Genomic DNA, 22,806 nt, shown 5'->3' with positions numbered 1-22,806 from the left:
AGATATGTCTGCTAAGATGGCATGAAGAAATACAGAAAGCTCAATTAAAGTTTTTTATTTTAAGTTAGGTTGAGAGAAAATTTCCTAAGTCATTAAGGTACACATAACCTGAAGGGTTTTTTGAGTTTTGAATAAAAAGTTACCTCAATAACATTCTTTTTGCTGGATTTGTCCTTTGAGGCCCAGTCAATCAATGCCCCTTTGAGATCCACTGTAAATTCTGGCTTAGACTGATTGACACCAAACTTCTGGAAAAAAAGGAACAACGATGACAAACTTAAAAAAACCCAAAGAAGCTCCTTACAGGTACACAGTCTTGCAATCCTTCCAATAAAGTATACCTTACCTACAGTCCCAAAATCCTAACCCAAATACAGTACTTTGCCACAAATCAACAGGCATGATGCCAGAAAAACAAACACCTCACAGAAAACACCCTATAAGCATGCTGACTAAACGTTGCTCAGCCTAAAGCTCTAAAAATTGTGTACTTTACAGGCCAATCAGATTCCAGCAGAGATTTTTTTTCCTATCACAAGGGGTATAAGTCCATATGGCACTTGACTGTAGCTTAAGATAGGCTCAAGCTCTAAACAAAACTGGTTAGCAAGTAACTAAACACACAAAAAAAAATTCAGTCAGTTAATCAACAGTTGCATATAAAACCAAAAATCAATCCAGAAATACTAGCTTTGCTAGACAGGAATCACTTCCCTCCTGCACTGAAAGAAAACTTTCAGTTTTGACATTTTTCTCTATTCTGCACTCACACACTCACACACTCACACGTATCCAACAAAGCTTTTCACATTATTTTACTTTTTTTTTTAGTGCTTCTATTGCAGTATAGAAGCATACCCTAGGAAGTAAACAGAATTCAATCTCACTATCTAGGTACTGAACAAACAGCCAATAACCAAAGAGCTAACAAAGCACATAATCCACAACTATCCCTTCAGTTTGGAGGAAAATATCAGGGAGGGGTTTTTACCTACTACTTTTACATTTGTATTTGGTATCCCAAATTTTTAAAATGAAGTACTTTAACTAGTGTTTCAACATACACCACATAGTTTTGAAATACCATTCATCAAATGAACCAGTTCAATGACCCACACAAACAAAAAGGCTCTAACTGTAAGTAAAATAAGTAAAGCACGGAACAGGGAAAGCTGTGACTTGGCTTGTAGCACAGAAATTTAATGCTGTATACTTCTAGGGGAAGTTTGTAGCATCTGACCCATCAAGAAGGTTCTTGCCTATTTCTTTTAAAAGTCTTTGATGTGTGACTGCTGTTTATGTGACAACACTGGAGAACAATATACCCCAGGACAATGAAGTTTCCAGCCTGACCAAGAACAGTCACATCCAAGGTAAGAAAAAACAATTAAAAAACAGAACTAATTTGGCTGCTTCTGATTAAATTCCTGCCATGGATGTTAATTAATGCTAATTGTATTTCAGAAAGGCTGTTTACCACTAGAAATCCTCCCTGCTTCGAGTCCTCAGAGCAATTACATGCTGGAATGGAATGGAAAGCAGCATCCTAACTTTATTTTACCCATAAAATACCAGAATAGGGGAATATTTCTAATTTATCCAATGCCAACAAGCACTTGGGGAAAAAAACAAAAAAAACCCAAAAAACCAAAACCCTGCCACAACCTTCTGCTTTCTAACTAATTTTCAGATATCATCCAAGAATGTTTCTTATTAATTCTAGCAGAAGTTTTGAGAGAGGCTCAGCCCAGCAGTGGAGTTCACAGGAACAGGAGCAATCTGGGTCATTACGGCTGCTGCAGTTGCGGGTGGCTATGGGCAGCAGCTGCCTATTCAAGAGAGAGTCACATAACTGATTCACATATGACCAAAGTGTCCCAGCCACACACTTCCTGACAGCCTAGAACAATCTTGCTGCATGTTGGTGAAAAAAAGGAAATTTCTAGAGTTTGGCATTGAAAAGAGCAGAAGCCTAATGCTAAAATCCTCTGCAGGACTGGGCCCATCTCTTTAGAAAACTGTGCAGATGATGTTGGAAGCACAGGAGATGACCTGTTACAGGTAAAATCAACACATTATAATAAAAAAAGCATATCAGTGTCTGCTCTTTTCACAAAAGGAAAGCCCTGCAGTGTATTATGAGCTTGCTGAACTACCCACCCAACAGGTCTCAGTACTACCTTGAATACCTTTGCACTCTTTCCATGTTATTGACCCAACAGCCTTCAGCATTACAGAAAAGAACAAACCAAAAATTTCTCAGAGGTAAAAAAAAGAAGTCTTTCCCCATACCTTTGCACAAGCAGTACTCATACTCATCACAAATTAAATCTCTTTAGTTCACAAAATTTTAAGCTTAGCATGCAGGCTCTCCTACAAGCTTTCCTATCAAGGTTCTTATCTGGGTGTGTGCAAACAAGATGCCCACATTCATTTCCCTCCTTGAAAGCTTTCAGGACCAAGTCCCATACAGGGCTGCTCAGGTGCTCCACATACAAGCGTAGGCTAAAGGCAATGGAACCCTCCTGAAGCAACCAGGTTTTGTTAGGAGCAGTATAAAGAAAAAAAAAAGAAAAAAAAGAAAGAAAAAAAGAAAAAAGAGATGGAAAAAAAAGAAAGGAAAGGAAAAAAAAAAAAGAGAGAGAGAAACCTTTTTCTTTAGCATCTACTTCCACCTAGATATAAAGCCTACTTTCTCAAAACAGAGTACACTACCAAGTCAACACTAATGGATATAAATTTGAACCTAACTAGCAGACACCTCATCATTGCTGGATTCCTCTTTTCAGCTGTCTGAGAGGTTTGGAAGACACCGAAGACAGAAAGAGGGAGAGGCCTATACATGGTGCTGCTGTTCTAGAGTCACTTCAGGCACCTTTTCTAGAAAAAAAAGCACAGTCATGGAATGGGCCTATGCTAGTTATATGGCAGAGATAACATCTATTTTTTTGTAAAGAATAGGGGCTGGGGTTTTTTTGCATTAGCCACTGTAAATAGATGCTTAAGGATTGCCTTGAAGATGTGTGCTGACAAACAAAAGGTCTTTCCAATCTTTTCAGGAGTTTTCTCCAACTCCTGGAAACCTCCACAAAACAAGGTGGTCTGTACTGTGATATATTACAGCATTCTTTAGCAACAGAACTGGATGTTATTTATAGGAAAACTTTGGAGGTACAAATGACACCTGACATTCTTGTAATTCTGTTTCTAATTCAAGTTAGGTAGAACATTTTAATTCCAAGTCCTCACTGGCAGAAATAAGAGCTGAGGGGACAGATTGTCCTTTGGTGGATGGTGAAGGAAGTAAAACAAAGCTTTGACAAAAAAAAAGAAAAAAAGATATTTCTTATTAACATAGCAAAATGATGGAAGTTTTTTTCCCCTAACTGGACTCAGAGGAGTATTTACATTCCAAATACTTTTCATGGCAATGATCTGAGCTCCTGCATGCTCAGCTGTGAAATATCAATGAACTGTAATGTACATACAGCATCCCTGTCTATAGACACAGTAAACAGACTTTGCCCAAATGAATCTTGAAAAGGTTGCTTCCTTGTTTACCCACTTTTGGCTTACCACCACTGTAACTGACATTGAGGACAAGGGGCAGAGGCAGAGGAGTTGTTCTAACAGTTACCACTTGCTGTGTTTTATGAAGCCCCATTGCTAAAATTTGGCAATAACTATTACAACTCATTCACACCAAAAGTTGAGAAATACCTTCTTTTAACAGTTGAAAATTTACATTTCTGTTTAAAAACATATTTTTACAATCTACGTATTTCCTTGCAGGAAGTAACTTTTTTAAAGATACCAAACTGAGTACAAACTACCTTTCCCCAGCTTCCACATACCTAGCAATACATTTGACAAAAAAGGGGCAGCTGCATAATTTTTAGCATGGGGTTAATTGAAAAAGCCTACTATTATGATGCAACAAGTCAAGCCTGTTTGTTTTTTCTGACACTACTATCATTATCTGCATTCCTCCTAATGCACCTTGAACAACAAACTACTGTATTAACTTCCAGTATTTTATTGGATTCTGATGAGCAGCACTTCTGTGCTTGGCATCTACATTTCAAAACATGGCTAATTGCAGATGGTTAAATTATATATAAAGAGTCCTACAAATTTACATCATCTTTCTGTATATGGCATGTAGCCAGAACATCCTTGAGCTCTTTTCCTTTCAGCTTTTATGCATAACATTTACATTCTTGAGGATTCCAATTAAAGCTAGAATTAACCAACAACATGTACATCATTGGATCAAAGATATTATAGACACCTTATGAACATCCTAAATTAGTTGTGTTAGAAAGAATTAGACATAAAGTTTGTGTTAGAAAGAATTAGACATAAAGTATCCATTAAAAACTAATGATACCATGCTGTTTATTAGTGGAGAAACTAGTGGTTCAAATAGTAGACAATTCTGAGGTTAAAATTCTGGCACTGATAATCCTGATAATCTTTCTTCTTTGTTCCATTAGAACAATTACAGGATTATGGCAATATATTTGTGTTAATGTGCACCTAGGATGACTTTCAGAAAACAGGGTACACAAGGTGTTATATGAAGGGACAGAACTTAAAACTTGGAAAAATTCAGATTTACTTTTAAGATTAGTGGCAAATAGCCTTACAGTGACAAGAGGCATGCAACAACACCACATACAGTGATAGCTGAAACTTGGTCAGAGTTTACATAGGTGACAGCAGGTCGACGACTGAGAGCATTTTTCCAAGAAGAAAGCAGCGAAAGCAAGAGCTCAGGAATTGAGCCCCCTTGGCAAAATGACTTGATGAGAAAAAGGAAGAAAAGTGATGAAGTCACAAAAATACACACAAAACAAAGATATGATTATATCAATCACTAGATGAATGCTAAACAAATATTCTCTTCATAAGGTGAGGAAGAAATTTAATTCTTATCATATGTCAAACTGTCAAGACTTGACTTCACCTTATTAAAATGCTGATGCAGATCAAAGTTTGAGAGGTGAGGTAGAAGTTTTAATACCCCCCAAAAAAATCTCCTACACAGCAAAAAGAGTGTGTGTTGAATATTTAATTACAAATTACTGCCAACTGCAGTCCTTGAAAGATGTTCTCCCTTAATATTTCCAGCTTCACTTTGCTCTGTTCTTACTGTTGATACTTATTTTACTGACACTACTCCAGTACTTGACAGTATACATGCCTGACAGTCACACACAAAAGTACTGTGACTATATCTTTAGTCCACTGAAATATTTAAAAAAAACTATGCCTTTTTTCAACTCCATGAAATTACTGTACACTGTATTACACTTAAGGTGTAACACAACTTACATTAGTATTCGTAAGAAATAAGTAGAGTTGCATGACTATCTTTTATGGATAATTCATTTGGACAGTCATTCCTAACAGTACCATACATTCATGAACAATACCTCACTTCAGCACTGTGTGTTTTAATGATATCAACATATAGTTAAATACGTTGATGGTTTTTTGATCCACAGCTATATTTGAATTACAAGTATTAGCAGCTGCAAATGAGTTTTTGGAACTTGAGTACTTACTCAGATGAAATGTTTTATTTTCCAAACATGCATATTTATACACTTAAAATTAAAGTACTTTTTGGATCTGTAGCTGTAAAAGTAAATCAAAAGTTATCAGTTTCCACCATTAATTTTAGTGTGCTGCAGAAATAATGGCATTCTTTGCACACTAAGACTAAATACTAAAGCTCATCTAAGAACAGCTGCAAATTTTCTGGTTTTATGAGGTAGGGCTGACAAACTTGTACTTGACTGAATGACAATGACTGAAGGGCATGAAGGAAGGTAAGAGGAATTTCATAACCTTCCAAATCCCAGTAAAAGGGATTAAAAGCTTCAAAGCTCACCTTTTAATGTTATTTAATGTTTCTCCAACACACTTTGCTATAAAAGTTACACTAAAAAAAATAGTTCTCTTCATTGTATTATCTGCACTATTTTTTTCACCGATGAATAATTGTGGTTGCATTTACCTAGTTTCCCAATGTTTACAGGTGGAAAAGTCAATATGTGTATGTGTGTGTGTGTGTATTTATGAATGAAAACTCATATATGTGTGTATGTTTGTATGCATGCATATACACACACACATATATGTTGCTATGTCTTTTTCTGTCCTTTGTCTGATGCACATCACCTGTTTTCCCCTCTGCACGTACAGTGTGGGCAGAACTCCCTAAGTCACCAAGTCCACCTCCTGTTAGACAGTGTAATTCACCTTCTGTCATGACTTTAATCTCTACTTTTCTTCTTTCCCTTCTCTTTTCCTCTGCTTGATCATCATGCCCAAGTTGACCCTTCCCATCCTCTTCTACCCCCAATGTTATTATTTACCAATCCTCACCCATTTTTTTCCAGCCACCCACCATAGAAGAACAGAAGGGCAAAAATATGTTTGCAGGCCTGAAATAAATTCAATACCTTAGAAAAGAACTGACAATACCAATTCACTACCCAAAAAGAAGTGCAGTAGGAGAAAGTGAGATGAGTAAAGGGATCAGCAAAGCACAGCAAGATAGCGTACATCTGAAAGATGCAATTTTGCTGAAATTCACATGACAATACACTTGAATAATGAATACTGAATCTGACCTATGTTAAGTTATTATAGGAGATCCACATAATATCAGACCTTAAAAAGTAGGTAAATGAGCCGTAGATAAAGAACCACTTCTATACCTATTAATGTGGGAGTGCAGCTGGATAAATATAGCCAATTTAATTATAGTGCTATTAAATTAGAGATGATATAAAAATCATAGCTATAACTTCAATGTGAAATTTCTCTTTAGGTCGTCATCAGACATCAAAGTAGATACAAATACTTGCCAAGATACCAAACAAAATATGGAATCCAACAACAAAGAGATTAAAAGTTAAGACAGCAATACTACATTATTTAAATAGTCCAGTGCAACAAGCCAGCTCTCGGACTATTTTATTATGTGTATCACATTCAAAAATTACCTGGAGCATACAAAAAAGCATCCGAGAATGGTAAGACAACTGTTTAAACAAACACACTATAAGGTATGCAAAAATATTTGGCCTGAAGCCTAAATTTCAAGCTTACAGGGCACCTCAACACTTCTCTATCAGTTTCATACTTACTGAGTACAGAAATGTTTCTGAAACAAAAGGAAGTACAACTAGTTCTCCTCATTCTATGTTATAATTGTTACATTAAGCTATTTTCCTGCTAACTTTCCTGCTAACACATTTATTCTAGTATTTAAGCCCTAAAAATAAAAGGGTTTTAACTGCTCATGCATTATGTAATAATAAACACTTAAGTGAGGGTGGGGGTTGTTCTTGAGCTTACCCAGCCAGTTCCACTTCCTTGGGTTTTAGTAAACAGCAAGGATGAACCCTGTAACACTGCCCACGATGACATCCAGTTCTTCCTGTAAATATTTGTAACCAAATGTAAGATAAATTGACTTTGGAAGTAGAAATTTAAACTGTTGCCCAGTTGACCTATATATTAATATACTTAACAGTGCAAATGGTCAGTGGTGCCATCAGTAAGTATTCATTTTTATCATATTTGTAGAAGTGAACATATGTTTAACAGTCCCAGCCTGACCATCAAAGTCTAAATCAAACAAAGATAATTAGTAGTGGAAGTAGTTCACCAGGAGAAACACCATGCAATTATAATTTCAAAGGGGCTGATCTGGAACACCCAGCCTACTGTGTATTTAGGAGATTATGCCAAAGTACTGTATAATTTTGAAACTGATTGATGACATCTAACTGGAATGTAAATGTCTCACATTTATGTAATAAGCTCATTTACACTGGCAATAGCATATTTGCTACATATCTCCACAGTGCATAAAAAGAAAAAATTAGTTGTTCCAGATGTCTGACTAGTTGCTTTTATGCTTCAGTATGTGTCCTCCTGAGGTTACAAAAATAAAGTTCTTGAGAAGCCCTGACAACCTATTCCCATTGCCCAAACATGAATTATTATTCAACTGCTCTCAAAGTGAAAGGATGAACATGCTGCATCTTTCTGTACAGCAGCAGAGGAATCCAAATCAATTACTCCAATAAATACAACATAAACTGTGAGAGCTACTGTACCAGTAGCAGCTTACAGAAGCCACTGTCCTCCCTTTCCTTTCACCAAGCTCCTAGGAGGACCTCTGGGGAACTAAGTCAGGGGTCAGAGCTGCTGCCCAGCTGCACTGGACTAGATCAGGGTGGTCCTGAATATCAAAAGAGTGCTGGAAAACCATGAAGCATTTACCAAAAATGAAACACTGATTTAGATGTAACACAGTATTAGATCTAAAAGATTAAAGTTTAAAAAATAGTAAGTAAAACCAGTAAAAAGCAAACTTAAATTTAATCTGAGGATGTGCCACTCTTATGCAGTATCTAACACTGACTCTTTGGAAGGACACTAGCAATGTAAGTTAGACAGCATTACTTGATTATACAGTCTGATTTATAATGCAAATGTCTGCCTGCAAGGCAGAGACAGGAAGCCAGAAATGAGGTCATTCATCACCTACAGCAAGATAAATGTTGGGTGATACATTCTGCGTCAAACTCTTCACAAGCAGAATGAAGGAAGAATTAGGGAGTACAAGACATGTACACTCCTTGGAAGTTAAAGATGAAGTGGAAGTTTGAAAGCCCATCTTACACCAACTCTATCCAAGGAATAAGACAAACTCCTGTCTACATTTTTTCTCTTAAATAAATTAATCTATCCTGTTTTAGAAAGCTGCCAGTCATCAGTAAATCTTCACGGAATCACTGCCCTGTGGGGAGCCCTGGCATCCATGAGCCTCTGGCTCCCTCAAGTCCATCTTAAGCTCACTGGGAGAGCCACATACTTTGGGATAAGAAAACACTGTATCCTAACTGAGAACCAGTAAGGCAAATAAAAAAAAAAAAATAAAAAAAATTAAAAAAAAAAAAAAAAGAAATTTAAAAATCCAGTATGCTGTTCTAATACAAAAGTCAGATCCCTGACTCAAAACCCTAACATACATGTATTTCTAGAAGTCCTAGAAGACTTACCTGACTTTCTTGCCATTGTCTGTCATTTTTGTTACATTCAATAACCCATACTTCTCCTGACCCTGTAAGACAAGAGTAAGACATAAGAAATACAAAACAAAAAGCTGTTTCTATTGCCATCAAGGTACTGAATTCAACCCACAAATCATCACTTACTGCAATGAACCACTTTTGCCCATGTTATAACTTCAAGAAACTGTCATAAATATATTTAAATATACAGAGATCAGCAAAATCCCAGTTCCTCTGGGATTCACTACCATTCAGAACATAAAAGGCTCTCCTTTAAAGTCTAAGCCCTTTGGACAAGCCAACCTAAATCATTTTTAGTACTAAACAGTGGAAATTTAAAATGTAAATTTATAATGACTTGTGTAACAGCACATTTTTGTTTCTGTCCTTTTCTAAAAAAGTAGATGGCTGACAAACAGCCTAAATTCCCTGAAAAAAATTTTCCAAGTTACTTTAACATAATTATATATTTTAAACAAAACACTGTTAAAATTTATAAAAATATTAACATGTTTTCAAAAGCAGATGAGTGAAATGTTTCTTTGATGTCCTATTTTATTCTATCCCCAAGCAGGGTACTAGAATTTTAAACTACTTAGTTATGTCTTGTTGCTATCTTGGTTATGTTGTTGTTGTGCCACTGTAAAAATTTGGAGATCACTCAATGAACAGTTGAATAAAAAATGCTGAACAAGAATGCATTTGCAGGTTTCCAGTATTTGGAGTTTCTTTGCAGAAGTAATAAAATAGAAAGAAATGTCTGAAAACATAATCTAGGATAAAAAGGAAAACCATTGATTTGTACCATTTGTGACACTAAAGATGAGGTGACAAATTCTGCCACTTTCTCCCATCATCCTTGTCCTACCAAGGAATACTGCTAAAGGAAAGTTAGGTTTTGGTTTGGTTTTTTTTTTTTGTTTTTTTTTTTAAATCAATTTCTATTCAGTAACAGCTTGTAACACTTCCTAATTTAAGAGCTAACCTATTAGTTGAAACAATCAACAAGGGAAAGGATCCAAATTAGTTTTATCGTACCAAAAATGTCCTCAATTCTAGAACTAACGAAAATAGAAGATCCAGTCTTCAACATTCTCCTCTAAATCTCAAATTTAAGTGGCCCATAACTGCAGAATACTAAGAGAAATTCTGTGCTGTAATTCCATGACAACCCTCTTACCAAAGAAACAAACCTGGTTTTCATGATGTTAAAATTTTTACCTACCATTTTCAAGCACAACACATAAAATACAAGAGAGACATTTCTAAGGATAATAGTGTTTAGCTGGTGGTTCAGATGTTATTTCAGTCTAATGGTAAGTGCTGCTTTTACTCAATCTAATATCCATTGGGCTGGAATACTTTTCCAAGCCAGTGTTTTCCAAAAGTGCTATTTTCAATAGAACAATAATCCACTTCCCTCCCCCCAGCCCCCATCTCCATACCCCACCTCCCACCCAAAAAACCCAAACAAATGAATAAAGAAATGAACAGCCCATTCTTTAGATCATTTTGTGATCCATGCACTAACATCCCTATGCACTGCACCCTTCTAATAAACCTTTGGCTTTATAAAGTGAAACAGTCACTATCTTTCCCAGTGACTGAGCACCCCACACCCACTTTCTCAAACACATTATCATTTTAATAAATTACTCATGGTGGAACCACTGGGAATGCTCCAAAGAAAACTTACTCAGAGAAAGGGCATCGTAATGCCCTACTTAGCAGCAACACTAGGGGATACTAGTGGGACAGCAATCAGGGAAAAGGAAGCAGAAAGTTAAAGACCAAAACACACAAAAATTCAGCAACTTTCTTTGTATTATTTAATCCTTGGGGACAGCTCAAGATAATACAGGGGGTTTTTTTCTATCATCTAGAGCAGTAATGAATTTTTCTACAAAATACAAATTCAATAATTCAAGATCTGAGCCGTATTTAAAGAAATGAGAATACATGGCTATTGTACTACAGTCCCAAAATGAAAAAAAAAATATTTCCCACTATTCAAAAATCAATTATCAAATCTAAAATTAAAGCTGACTAAAAAAAAATCTGTTAAACATCATTAGTTTAAGAAGCTTAAGTTTTCCTCCCAGTAGTTGTTCTACTATATCAAAAATACATAGTTTATGCAAAGTCCTCTCTTTTCAAGGAAATTGAAAGACAAGAAAGAAATAAAGATATCAAATACTACAAACTACTACTAACTACTGATGGTGAGAGATTCTGTGAAGAGGCACAGTTTGAATCTGCTTTTAGCTTCCAAGTACCTAGGTGAGAAGATACGACTGCTGTAGGAACTAACAGAGTTCTACATATTTTGACATAACTTTATTCCATTTAGTTAACTTAATCTTCTATTTCCAAGCTGTATTTAAATCAAGAAAATCTGATTTTTTACTGAAAGCACTGTTGGATGCAATGAATTGCTTTTAAAATGTAAAGCCTTTGAACAGTTTTATCCCTTTTTTTTTTCAATAACAGGCTTACCCTCAATTCTCTAATCATGAATAGCCCAATTTCTACAACATCTACTTATCTATTTAAACACTTTGCATACTAACTGTGGCTTGATGCTTTGGTGAAGAAGGGGAGGACTCATTCTCAGAAAAACTGGACTTAGAAGCAGTTGATTCCTAAAAAAAAAAATCAAATAGGCTACATAAGTTATTATGCTTCATACAATTATTTTACATTTTTTTAACCATCAGGATACTTCTTCTGTCTCTATAAATACATATTATAAAAAGTTTGCTTTTTTAAAGCATTCGTTATATTCTCAGAAATTTATATTATAAACCAGGTTACTAGAAGGTATTCTTGTAATATATGCAGATGACACTCAAATTGGGTTAATTTGCACATATCCATTTGAAAAAAATGTTAATACATACTGTATCAGCTTAAAGCAAAGCTTTCATCCTTATTAAGGAGCAGATTTATTGGTATGACATTGCTATCAAATTATGAACATTTATAATACCTACCTATTACAGAGCATGATATAATACCAAGACTTTAAACAGATCATGCCTCTGTGTGATTAGCAAATATAAGATTACTACAATAAATTGCTCTACATGTAGAAAAGCGTATAACAGCCCGATTAATTTTTATAAGTCACAAACACTGATTTCCTTATAATCAAGCACTGAACATTTCTAGAGATTCAGGTTTTGTTTTAAACTAGATGTTAACTAGAGATCATAAGAAGAATATACTAGATCTTTGAAAACTGGAAAAACCATCCAGCTGGAACCAAAACAGGAATGTGCATTTCCTCCCAAATTTTGCACAAACACGCTGCTTGAAAATCTGGTAAAGAATTTCAAACAGAAGAAAACCATTGCTTGTTCTATGTTACTGTTAGCACATTTCTCCCCCTACCTCTTTTTAATTCCCTCGACAGCTCGCCCAGATTCAGTTTGCTTTTCCAGCATTGCACAACACTGCACATCAGTGCTTTAAAATTCACTTGTAAACCTAAGTACAGAAGTGGCACACTAGTTCATTTAGTAGTATAATAACAGAAAACACCACCAGTCTAAGAACTGACTAAATGCTCTGTATTTTTAGATGTTGGTAGGGAAAAATAAAAAAAATCTGAAAATCAATGTTGTCCTTCACAGGAAGGCATCTTTTCTCTGCTTACCAAATTTTTTAGCTGATGGCTATATACAAATATGAGCTGCAGCCAAAAAATAGTTAACAAGTACTTTTGGTATCATCAAATGCTCAGCAGCCATGGTAGCCTATACTTTTGTTCTGACACATTTCAAGCACTCTTTTGAGTGGCCTATCTTCATGGAACTGAGTTGCCTATTTGTTTTTCCTGGAAAAACAAAAAAGGAAAGCAAATGAAAACAGAATCATAGAATGAGCTGGTTTGCAAGGGACCTTTAAAGGTCATCTAGTCCAATCCCCCTGCAGTGAGCAGAGACACTACATCAGGTTGCTCGGAGCCCAGTCAAGCCGAACCTTGAATGTCTCCAGGGATGGGGCCTCCACCACCTCTCTGGGCAACCTGTTCCAGTGCTTCACTGCTCATAAGTAGCTTCTTCCCAAATATCCAATCTAAATCAACCCTGCTCTACTTTAAGACCACTGCCCCTTGTCCTATCACTACATGCATTTATAAACAGTCCCTCTCCAGCTTTCTTCTAGGCCCCCCGTTCAGATACTGGCAGGCAGCTATAATGTCTCACTGGAGCCTTCTCCCCTCCAGGCTGAACAACCCCAACTCTCTCAGCCTGCCTTCAGGAGAGGTGCTCCAGCCTTCTGATCATCTCCGTGGCCCTCCTCTGGACCTGCTCCAACAGTTTCATATCCTTCTGTCGAGGAATCCATAGCTGGACACAGCTTTTTACCTGACTCATAGGGAAGATACTAACTTGGGATTGCCATGCCTACCCAACAAAATACCAGTTTGTTTTCTTTCCATTTCATTCTGAATTTGAGATAGCTTTCATACACTAAACAACTCTAGAACAAGAAACCCAGAATGTGGTCATGAACTATTCCCTTTCCACATACTAATTTAAAGCACAACATATAATAACACTATGCCTGCCAGTGGTCAAAAAATGGGTGCATAGATGCACTAAACAACTTTTGACTTTCTGCAAAGTGTTAGCTTCTTGCTTCACCATGCATTAATTTTTTTCATTTTTTCAAAGCATTAACATTGCACTTTATATGAACTACGTCGTCTCCCCACCAATAAAAAGCAATGCATGCAGCCCATATGTTTTGAAGAAACATATGAGAACAGAACTTTCAGCTACTGACTTATAAAACCACGGCTCACACATGGTTTCACTTGATTTCTTTTTGACACTAACCATTTGTACACTTGCATGTTTGCTTCACTAGTTTTAAGGTCTTGGGTTTGATTACAGTATCTTAAAGACACACTTATTCAACCTTTTACTCATTCATTGCAGCACTACTTAAAGGTTTTTATACTTTGGCATAAGACCATTTTGTAACAAGATAAGTCTTCCTCTAAAAGCAAGGCCAAAACTTTAAGCTATCTCCAACAGAATTGTTCATACCTATAAAGTGTAAACTGCACATGAGGCTAGAAGCTTTGATTTATCAAGACATGATCTAGGCTGTCTCTCATGGAAGTACCACAACACACAGTAGAGAAAGATAAATAAGAAATAGGGAGGGGAAAGGAGTAAAAGAATCTCAAAACTGCTTGAGCTAAACTAATGCATACAGGTGAAGTCTCCAGTTAAGCTTTTGAGCTGTCAATTTATGATATATAATACATGGTGCTGAGGAGGCAGTGGACTGTGCTTAAGATCAAATTCAATAAATCCTATTCTGAGAAATCAAAACAACTCAAAACAACCCACTGTCCTACACTCCATTTCAGCAAGGAAAACCATTACAATGTACTGGAAACAACAGGCCAAATATGTTACAACATTCCCAGAACCAACTGGGACAAAAACTGAACTGGGAAGATGTAGATACAAAGGTGGTATGCACAGACAGTGCAACACAACCGATGGAGACAAGCTGTTTGTCATACAAACCGTGGGATAAACATAGTCCCGAGCTATGCTAGATAAGCATGGAACTTCCTGAATATGCAGCCCCCTGATTGTGAGATTGTCTTGAAGGGATTAGTGATATAGATAAGGTGCGATTTCTTTCCTTGGGTAAATCACCATTGTAAAATAGTGGGATAAGAAAAGGTATATAACTGCATGTAAGGATACGAATAAACGGATTTAGTTTGCATCAAACTGTTGTCCCCATCCTTGCTGCGGCAGGAAGAGGCAGAGGAACTTTCTTGGCTTATAGAGCAACTATTACTGCACAGCCCAGAACAGACTATCAAGAATGTGCCCTAAGAATGGGCAGAAGACAGCTTTCATTGTTACTAACCCATAGCTCTTCTCAGACTAAACTCCCAACTCTGCCCTGGAAGGAATCAAAGCCAAGTGTTTCAGCACTTTCAGTGCTGTCTCATCCTTCAATGACAGTATTGCAGCCCTGCTGTAACCACACACAACTTCCCCTCTTTGCTTGAGTTATTACAGTGTAGTTCAATGGAACAGTCATTAAAGGGAGAATCCACTACATAATACTACTACTATCTTTAAAAGCATTACTTCCATCTTTAAAGCATAATTTTTAACTTTAGCAAGTGCAACTTCAATTCTATGAATATTTCAGTTATTCATCTGCAGTCTTTAGGAGTATTACTTCTTGGTGTCTCCTACAATTAAAACGTTCATGCATGAAATATCATTATACTTTAGAAGAGAGCCTTACCCACATCCATGATTCTTGAATTCAAACCCTAATTATGCTCCATAGCCTAAACTATGGAATAATTCCTATTACATGTAAAACTGCTGTACTGAATTAAAACAGTGAATTAAACACTAGTTAAAATACTTCGAAGATAACAAAAAAAAAAAGAGCTACTTAGTTAAATTTACAATAGTAAAGTTAACCAACAGCCCTTGGTTTCACTGAAAGTTATACACAGTGATACAACAGAATATAAGAAAAGTGGTATTTAAGAAATTCATGCATCCTCATTTCTGTTGTATTAAATACTTCACATATCAGAAGCAGCTGGTATTCCAGCTTGCTGCTTAATTTGCTCCTACCTTGTCATTGGTGTCCAAAACAATTGTGCTGTGCCTCCACTTTGTTAAAACTATTGGTTCTTGTAGCCTCCTGTCCAGACTCCTACTCTTTATTATATCTCTCTGTTGCTGTGGTGAAGCATTATACTAAAGAAGAGAAAAATCAAATTTTAAGTAGAATCAAATTCATGCAAACAGACTTGGACATAAAATTCATACACCTTTACAGTGTAAACTTTCAAATTCCTGTTGTCACCCAAGAGTAAGAAAATATCCTTAGTTTTATGTTGCATTTAGTCTTCAGAACTGCCCACTCTGCTGTAATCCTGAGACAGTAACTCAGACTGGCCCATTGGGACAATACTCTCCATTGGCAGGCAGACATTTTATTTCTTGAGCAACAGCCTACTGCTGGTTTTGCAACCCACCAGCATGTTGAGAGCACCCATGGAATTAGAATAAAGACAAGATTTCAATATTCACTCTTCATATTGCATGAACAGTAGTGCATCACCATCCAACTCTTGTGCAAGGAAAGGAAAACCTCTTAGATTGATAGTTATGATTGCCTGGGTACTATTCTCTTTGACCCAAAGAGGAGGAAACACGAAGGTGAGGACTTGCTTTTGTTGAACAATCACATCAAATTTCTTATTAGAAGATTTGCTGGTGTGGAATGTTCATAAGCATGGAAAATAAATATTAAGCAGGAAATAATTTTAACACTCAGCAAATCTGTTAATAGCCATGGAGAGAATGGATTTATAGTATTACAGGTTTACTAATAAATGCAAGAGCATACAGAGATATACAGGCTGAGAAAATGTGAAGACCATGAGAAGGACCCAGCATTTAATTAGATCTCAGCATTGTAGCATACTTATCACCAGTAGCATTGCCATTTTAAGTCATTACCACCAGCACTGAAATAGCACTAAAATTATAAAAATATTTCAAAGTTTAATACTGAAAATACAAACAGGAAAAGACAAAATCAATGTATGTTTCTTCAAGTAATTAAAAACCTCATTCTTCCTATTAAGTATCAGAAGACTAAAATCTGCACATAGAAACAAACATAAGGCAGCATTTGTGGAGCTATGTAAAGGACTAGAATCCAAGAGGTAAGTAGCAACAAAGGATAATTCAGTGTCTTTTTTATTTAAAAAGGCTAAATCAACAGTATTTGCAAGCATACTGTATCTACAGTTTTGCTAGTGATTCCTATTGAAACTCAGTGCCTTAGGGCTTCAAAGACAGAATAACCTATATGAACACCTATCAACTAAGCATGGGAAGGTTTAGCCTAAATAATATAAATGCTAAATTTAAGCTAAACTGCAAAATGAAGTTATGTTTACTACCCAAATAATAAACTTCCAAGGTTCCACTGATTTTGCATGGAGTTCAGCACATTCATACTCCCATGACAACTGCTACATTAAAATGGTGAGGTTTAAGCAACTTTCAGTATGTTCCCTTATTAAACCAAAAGCTGAACCATCATTCAGGTTGCAAGGGATCTAGTACTAGCTTTTCATCTTGTTATGGAAATCTACACTCTGCAGATGCTTCCTCAGCTCAGCCTGTGGCAGCAAGCATTGCCCATCCATAATACAACTAAAATCTACTAAATCTACTAAAATCTACAACTAAAATTTTCAGTAAAACTATGTCTAAATTGCAGAAGGCTACAGCATTCCCTGTAGCAGTGCTAACACAGTAGGAATTTCAAATATATATTACTTAGTATAAAAGAGAACCATTTATTTCAGAAATAGATATATGTTTCAGTGGCACAGGTAAAGATTTGAGGAAATCCTCCATGTACTTTCCAGTTGAGTAACTCGAGGAATTTAAGTTCAAACATTCAAAGACTTATTTTAAAGTATTTTATACTGAATTTATGTCTATGTTTTGAGTTAAGATTTGGGCACAAGTCCATTTACATGTGATCTATATTTAAAAGGTGCCTTTAATACCACCACAAGCTATGAGGAGTTAACTTATCTAAATAGACAACCCCGTCTCAAAGGAGAAGAACCTGTGAAGTAATACCAAACTCTAGTTTTACCATACTTAATAAGAAAGCACAGCAATAGAGAAGACTGAAAAAGCACTGCTATCAACTCAGAAACACTGAGCTACAAGCATCTTAGTATCTTAAATAATTTGCAATGGTGATACAGTGTTACTAAATTGTCAAGTTTTAAAGAGAATATTTGACATTTTTACCCAATTCTCTCATGTCAGAGTTATCAAGTGAACATTTCTCACTCAAATGTTCATGTTTGGTTGCTTGGGTTTGTTTTGTTTGTTTTACTCATTGTAAAGTGTAGAATGAACTGAGGGAGGGGAACCAGAGAGAGGCCAGCAAGAAAAAGCTGATTTATTTCTGGGCTCAAGAAAAATCTCCACTTTTAAACTAAATGGATTGATCTCTGATCTGCTAAGACAGTCACAGTGTCACAGATACTGTTTCAGACTTAGCATTATCCAATTGAAGTAGTCATCCTCCAGAACAGGTAGGGATCATTGACCAGAGATAAGCAGCCAGAGCTGTAACCTAGTCAGGTCAGATGATATCACCCCTGCTACCCTTTAGTCTGCCCCCATCCAGTTGTCTTAGATCAAAAAGCCTTGCAGACCACTTTCAGGTGAGATTCACTCACTGCCAGGACTCTTACCTGCAGAGATGTTCTCTCTCCTACAATCATATTTCCCACTGTTTATCAGCAATGATAAGCAACCAGGTTGGGCTCTCCTTCCCTCACACAAAATCTTATTTTTAAATAACTCTATAAGCAGGTTTTCCATACCTAAGCCTTGGTCTAATCTCAAGGACACAGATCAGGCAAGGGCCTTACACTATAATAGAACTGACCGATTAAAGACTACACATTGCCTGGCAGAACAATCACTGCTACACCTTGTGCTGTAACAGCCATCTTCTTAGGGTGTGATGTTATTTTATTAATTCTAAAGCTTTTGATAAGGTAGCACAAAATTCCAAATATACATACTACTTCTCCTTGAAAATCATCCATAAAACTCAAATTTGTCCCATTACATTAACCCCTCTTGTTACATCACCTCAGTTTATTCCCCATTTCACTGTATGCATGACTGCATGCACCACATAACACAGACTTCTTGTTACCACAGCTCTTGGTACAGGCTAAGGACAACAGTGTAAATTTAGGTCACACAGATTTATTTTCATTGCTGAATTTGTTCAGTGCCTTCACCAGCTACTTAAAAGCTTTCGTTGCCTCAGTATAAAATTTTCTAACCCTCTCAATTGGTTGAATGATTTATATTTAATTTTAACATGGTCTGTGGCATGGCTCAAGGCTCTGTCCTAGCCTAATTGTCACTGAAATAAATGTAACACCTCTGAGTTATTTGTAGCAGTTGTCCCCATTCTTATGGAGATGACACAGATCTGTCAGCTTTGAGGAATGGGGAAAAACAAAAACAAAAACAAAAAAAAAACCGACTCATCTTGGTTTGCATTAACATTCCCAGCCAGATGAAAGGAACTGGGTGGGTGAAGGGAGGAAAGACTGGGATGAACCAGACAATGAAAACTAGTAAAGACCCTAAATTAAGTATTTTACTCTACCTTCTTGCTAGCAGAGATCAAACCATCAGCATTTTAAAATGTTCTGATATCCTAGTAACCTTTAGCATCTTACATACCTTGCCATGTTATTTGCAGTTGTCTCAATAGACTGCCTGAAATCAAAGGTAGTTTGTTAGGGGTTTGTTTGTTTTTTTAATTTAAATACTTAGAACAAAACCACTCTTCAGTGCTCCTTGTGTCACTGGCTTTGAATAAACTTGTTTGGTGATGTGATGAACTTAACATCTATGTTAAACCTTTTGCTTTTTCTTATAAACTAAATCAATGACACATTGTTTCTGTTAAGCATACATAAATAAACAAAATAATAATTTTTGTCTTTTTGAGGACTTTATCCCTAACCTTTCCCCTTCTTCCTTTGGGGAAAAAATATTCGTCATTCTCTACTAAAGGATGTCTGGGCGGTAGCAGTTTAAGTCAGTAGCGGCACTGAAAGGAACAGAACCTACACAGAATGGAGACCACTGGACAAGCAGCAAGGTCTTGAATGTGCAAGTAACTGAAAGACACCTGTGGACAATCCACTCCATTCCCTTTGCTGCTTTGGTCATCCACTGCTTCTCCTAATCCTTGGGACCACTAAGACAGCTGATCTTTGAAAAAGAGCTCCAAGTCAGCATTACCACCAGCCCTGCTGCATGACCAAGAAAATGCTGGGGGCACCTACCCCCTCTCCTCCTTCTTATTTTGAAAGGGATGGTGGTAGGAACCACCAAACACCAGGAAATGAGGAAGACCAGCCCAGGCCTCTTGAGTAGAAATATACATTTAAAGAAAAATAAACCTTTGCCTGCCTTCTCATATTTATCTCAGATTTGTCATATCACTTGCTCTTTTGTCCTTAAAAATCATCTGGATCCTCACATCATCAGCTGAGACTGTTTCAACTTTCACCATGCAATCCTAGATTTTATGAAAGAAGGTGAAGATGATTCACTATTGCTGCAGATACTGTTTAGTGCATTGCCTTACAGCACTAAAGGCCAGCAAACACAGTAAGTTACCTTAAATCAGGCAGCACAGCTCAGAACAAGGCATCTTTACTGTAAGACAACCAGGCCCCATTTACATGTTTTCATTTTATTTTCTTTCACCATCTGATGGCATGGTATCTTCCCAGTATTACCTGAATTGTGTTTTATTGTAATTTTTCAGATAGGATGTTTTGTTTGACAGCATTCAGGTCTTCAGTATGAAAATCATTGACTTGAACATCAGAATTGAGCCCACACTCAACACTCACATAGTGACTCACATAAGAGACAAAAATGAAGCTCCTGTAACCTAGCACTTCCTCTGTGGATACAGCAAGGGGAGCTAGTGCTGCAGGAACTCCTGAGGAGAGGAAGAGTAACTGCAGTATCCCAGTCTGTAAATATTAAAACCAAAACTATGAGTTCAATCCAGATGCTTATGGCAAGCACATTTTCTTTCCACGTTTAGATGGATCAGAGAGCTCAGCCAGAGGATGGACAAGCATCATGCTGTTATGCTGGGAACACATTTGAAAATTTGAGACACCATCACTCATTTTTATGATGTTACCCCCTCAGCCTCCCCTTTCTTTATTTACTACATTGTTTTCCTCACTTTTTTGGCTGCTTTGACAGATTTACTTTTTTTAAACTTTAGAAACTGGAATTCTCATTCCTGAGATTAATTTAACTTCCCCCTCCGTCCCTCTAACAGAAATTTCTCATTTGCTTAAATTATAAAACTTTATTAGAAAACTATGTTTCTGGAATAGGGCTGTAGTCTTTCTCAACATGATCAAGATATTATTTATTCAATATACAGGGGAATAAACATTCTGTCATAGCATTCTATGCAATAATGAGCTTTTATTTGCTGGTTTATTTCTTTAAAACAACAACAGAATGCAGCAGAATGCATAGGCAAAAACTCAGTCTTTTGCGAGGTATAGTGCAAATTATGGATAAGTATTATTATTATTAAAGAATTATTCTATTTATCTAAAGAATATTCAACTTAAAGAATTTTTCTCTTCCACTGAAAAAAGCTGGGTCACACTCACCATAAGCATTAACAGACTTCTCAGCAGTTGCCAAAGCGACTTCATTTGAGATGTCATTTTTAGCCAGAGGCATTCAGTTATTCCTAATGTTATCTTAAATATACATGATTGGAGGACTTTCTATGAGACTGTCTGAAGTAATTTGTTTTGTATTTTCCCCCCCCATATATCTTTATAAACACAGGTACTGTTATGCCTGAGCAAGTTCACATTTACAGTTATCACTATGACAGTGAAAATTTTTGTTATATAGTATTAGCTCAGCTAATGTGCTATTTCCAGTAACCTCTAGATGATTTTTTGTTTCTTTTTCTGCTTTTTTCTGCTTTTAATAGCAGACACTAATAGCACACTATTCCCTCACGTCATTTCACAACAAATTTTGGACGAATTTTCAATATAGATTTTTTTTTTTTCCTTCAAAGTAGTTCTGCAGTCTGTATTGTCCTTCCAGTCCATTTGCTCTGAAGCACTTTTGGAATCAGCTACAGTAAGATTCTGGGAGACCAATCTTCAACCACACTTGTAACATCTAGGTAACATCTCTGTTCTTCACATACACAGTTACATAAACCAGCTAAGTCTTTTGCTGAAATATTTTATTTGAAATAAAAATTCAAATAAATATCACTGAAATTAAAAAATCTATTCCACAGTGTTCAAAGCTAAGGACTTCTTGAAATAGATAGGCTCTTGGACCATGAATCCAAGAGGCAATTTCTCCTTTACTCCTGTTGATTTTATATTTGCTGCCACCCAAGATTCAGCAGTTTTAAGAAGGAATTAAAGACTACAGTCTGTCCAAACGGCTCATGAGTAATTAATTTTAAAGAAAGTTTGTTAACAGCACTATGAGATTATTTTCATATCAACAAGGGGAATAGCATACCAGCCCACAAATGGCACCACAGAGGGTGTTCTTTCTTACATCACTTACCTTAGGTAATTCCCATTCTGATCTGGAACCATCAGCACTGTAGTAGTATGGTCTACCTTGTTCATCTGCATGTTTAAGCCACTGTAGAAAGAAATGTGATGATAGGAAATATAATTAGAGTGACTGTGGCAGCACGGTAAATCTTTGATACTTGGGATTTAAAGTTAATTTTTAATAAAGTGTCATCCACATTAGTAGCTTCTAGTAAACAGCCTCCATTAACTAACCAAGATTAGTTAGCAATGAAAGCAGCAGAGTTTTCAGCTTCCTGAATTGGGTCACTGATATTTTTTCCTTCTGTAACTCCTTAGAAAAGAGTCTTGCAATTACACACAAGAATGTGATAACCAGATATTTTTGAAGATAGCATATCTCACTCTAACAGACATTAAATTGCCAGATTAAGGAGGCACAATCTTTGCACGATCTGTGTAAGAATTTTATAAATAAAATTGCATAATTACAAG

At 36.4% G+C, this 22,806-nt stretch overlaps 1 protein-coding gene across 3 annotated transcripts in view; it reads right to left on the bottom strand.

Moving 5' to 3' along the window:
• The window catches only part of ARHGAP12 (Rho GTPase activating protein 12), a 76,302-nt gene that overhangs the window by 12,593 nt on the left and 40,903 nt on the right, over positions 1-22,806 (bottom strand). For 2 of the 3 annotated variants that reach the window (XM_030445654.1, XM_030445656.1), the window contains 6 exons: positions 22,340-22,420; positions 15,743-15,868; positions 11,672-11,743; positions 9,090-9,151; positions 7,375-7,456; positions 144-248 (listed from right to left, as the gene is read on the bottom strand). In XM_030445654.1, coding sequence (XP_030301514.1) covers positions 144-248; positions 7,375-7,456; positions 9,090-9,151; positions 11,672-11,743; positions 15,743-15,868; positions 22,340-22,420 — 528 coding nt within the window. The remainder of the gene's footprint in view (positions 1-143; positions 249-7,374; positions 7,457-9,089; positions 9,152-11,671; positions 11,744-15,742; positions 15,869-22,339; positions 22,421-22,806) is intronic. The other variant, XM_030445655.1, reaches the window with a different exon arrangement.

This window comes from Calypte anna, chromosome 2 (genome assembly GCF_003957555.1).
Source record: "Calypte anna isolate BGI_N300 chromosome 2, bCalAnn1_v1.p, whole genome shotgun sequence".
Classification (NCBI taxonomy): Eukaryota; Metazoa; Chordata; class Aves; order Apodiformes; family Trochilidae; genus Calypte; species Calypte anna.
Note: the sequence above shows the minus strand (reverse complement) of the source record. Positions and strands in the feature narration are given on the sequence as shown.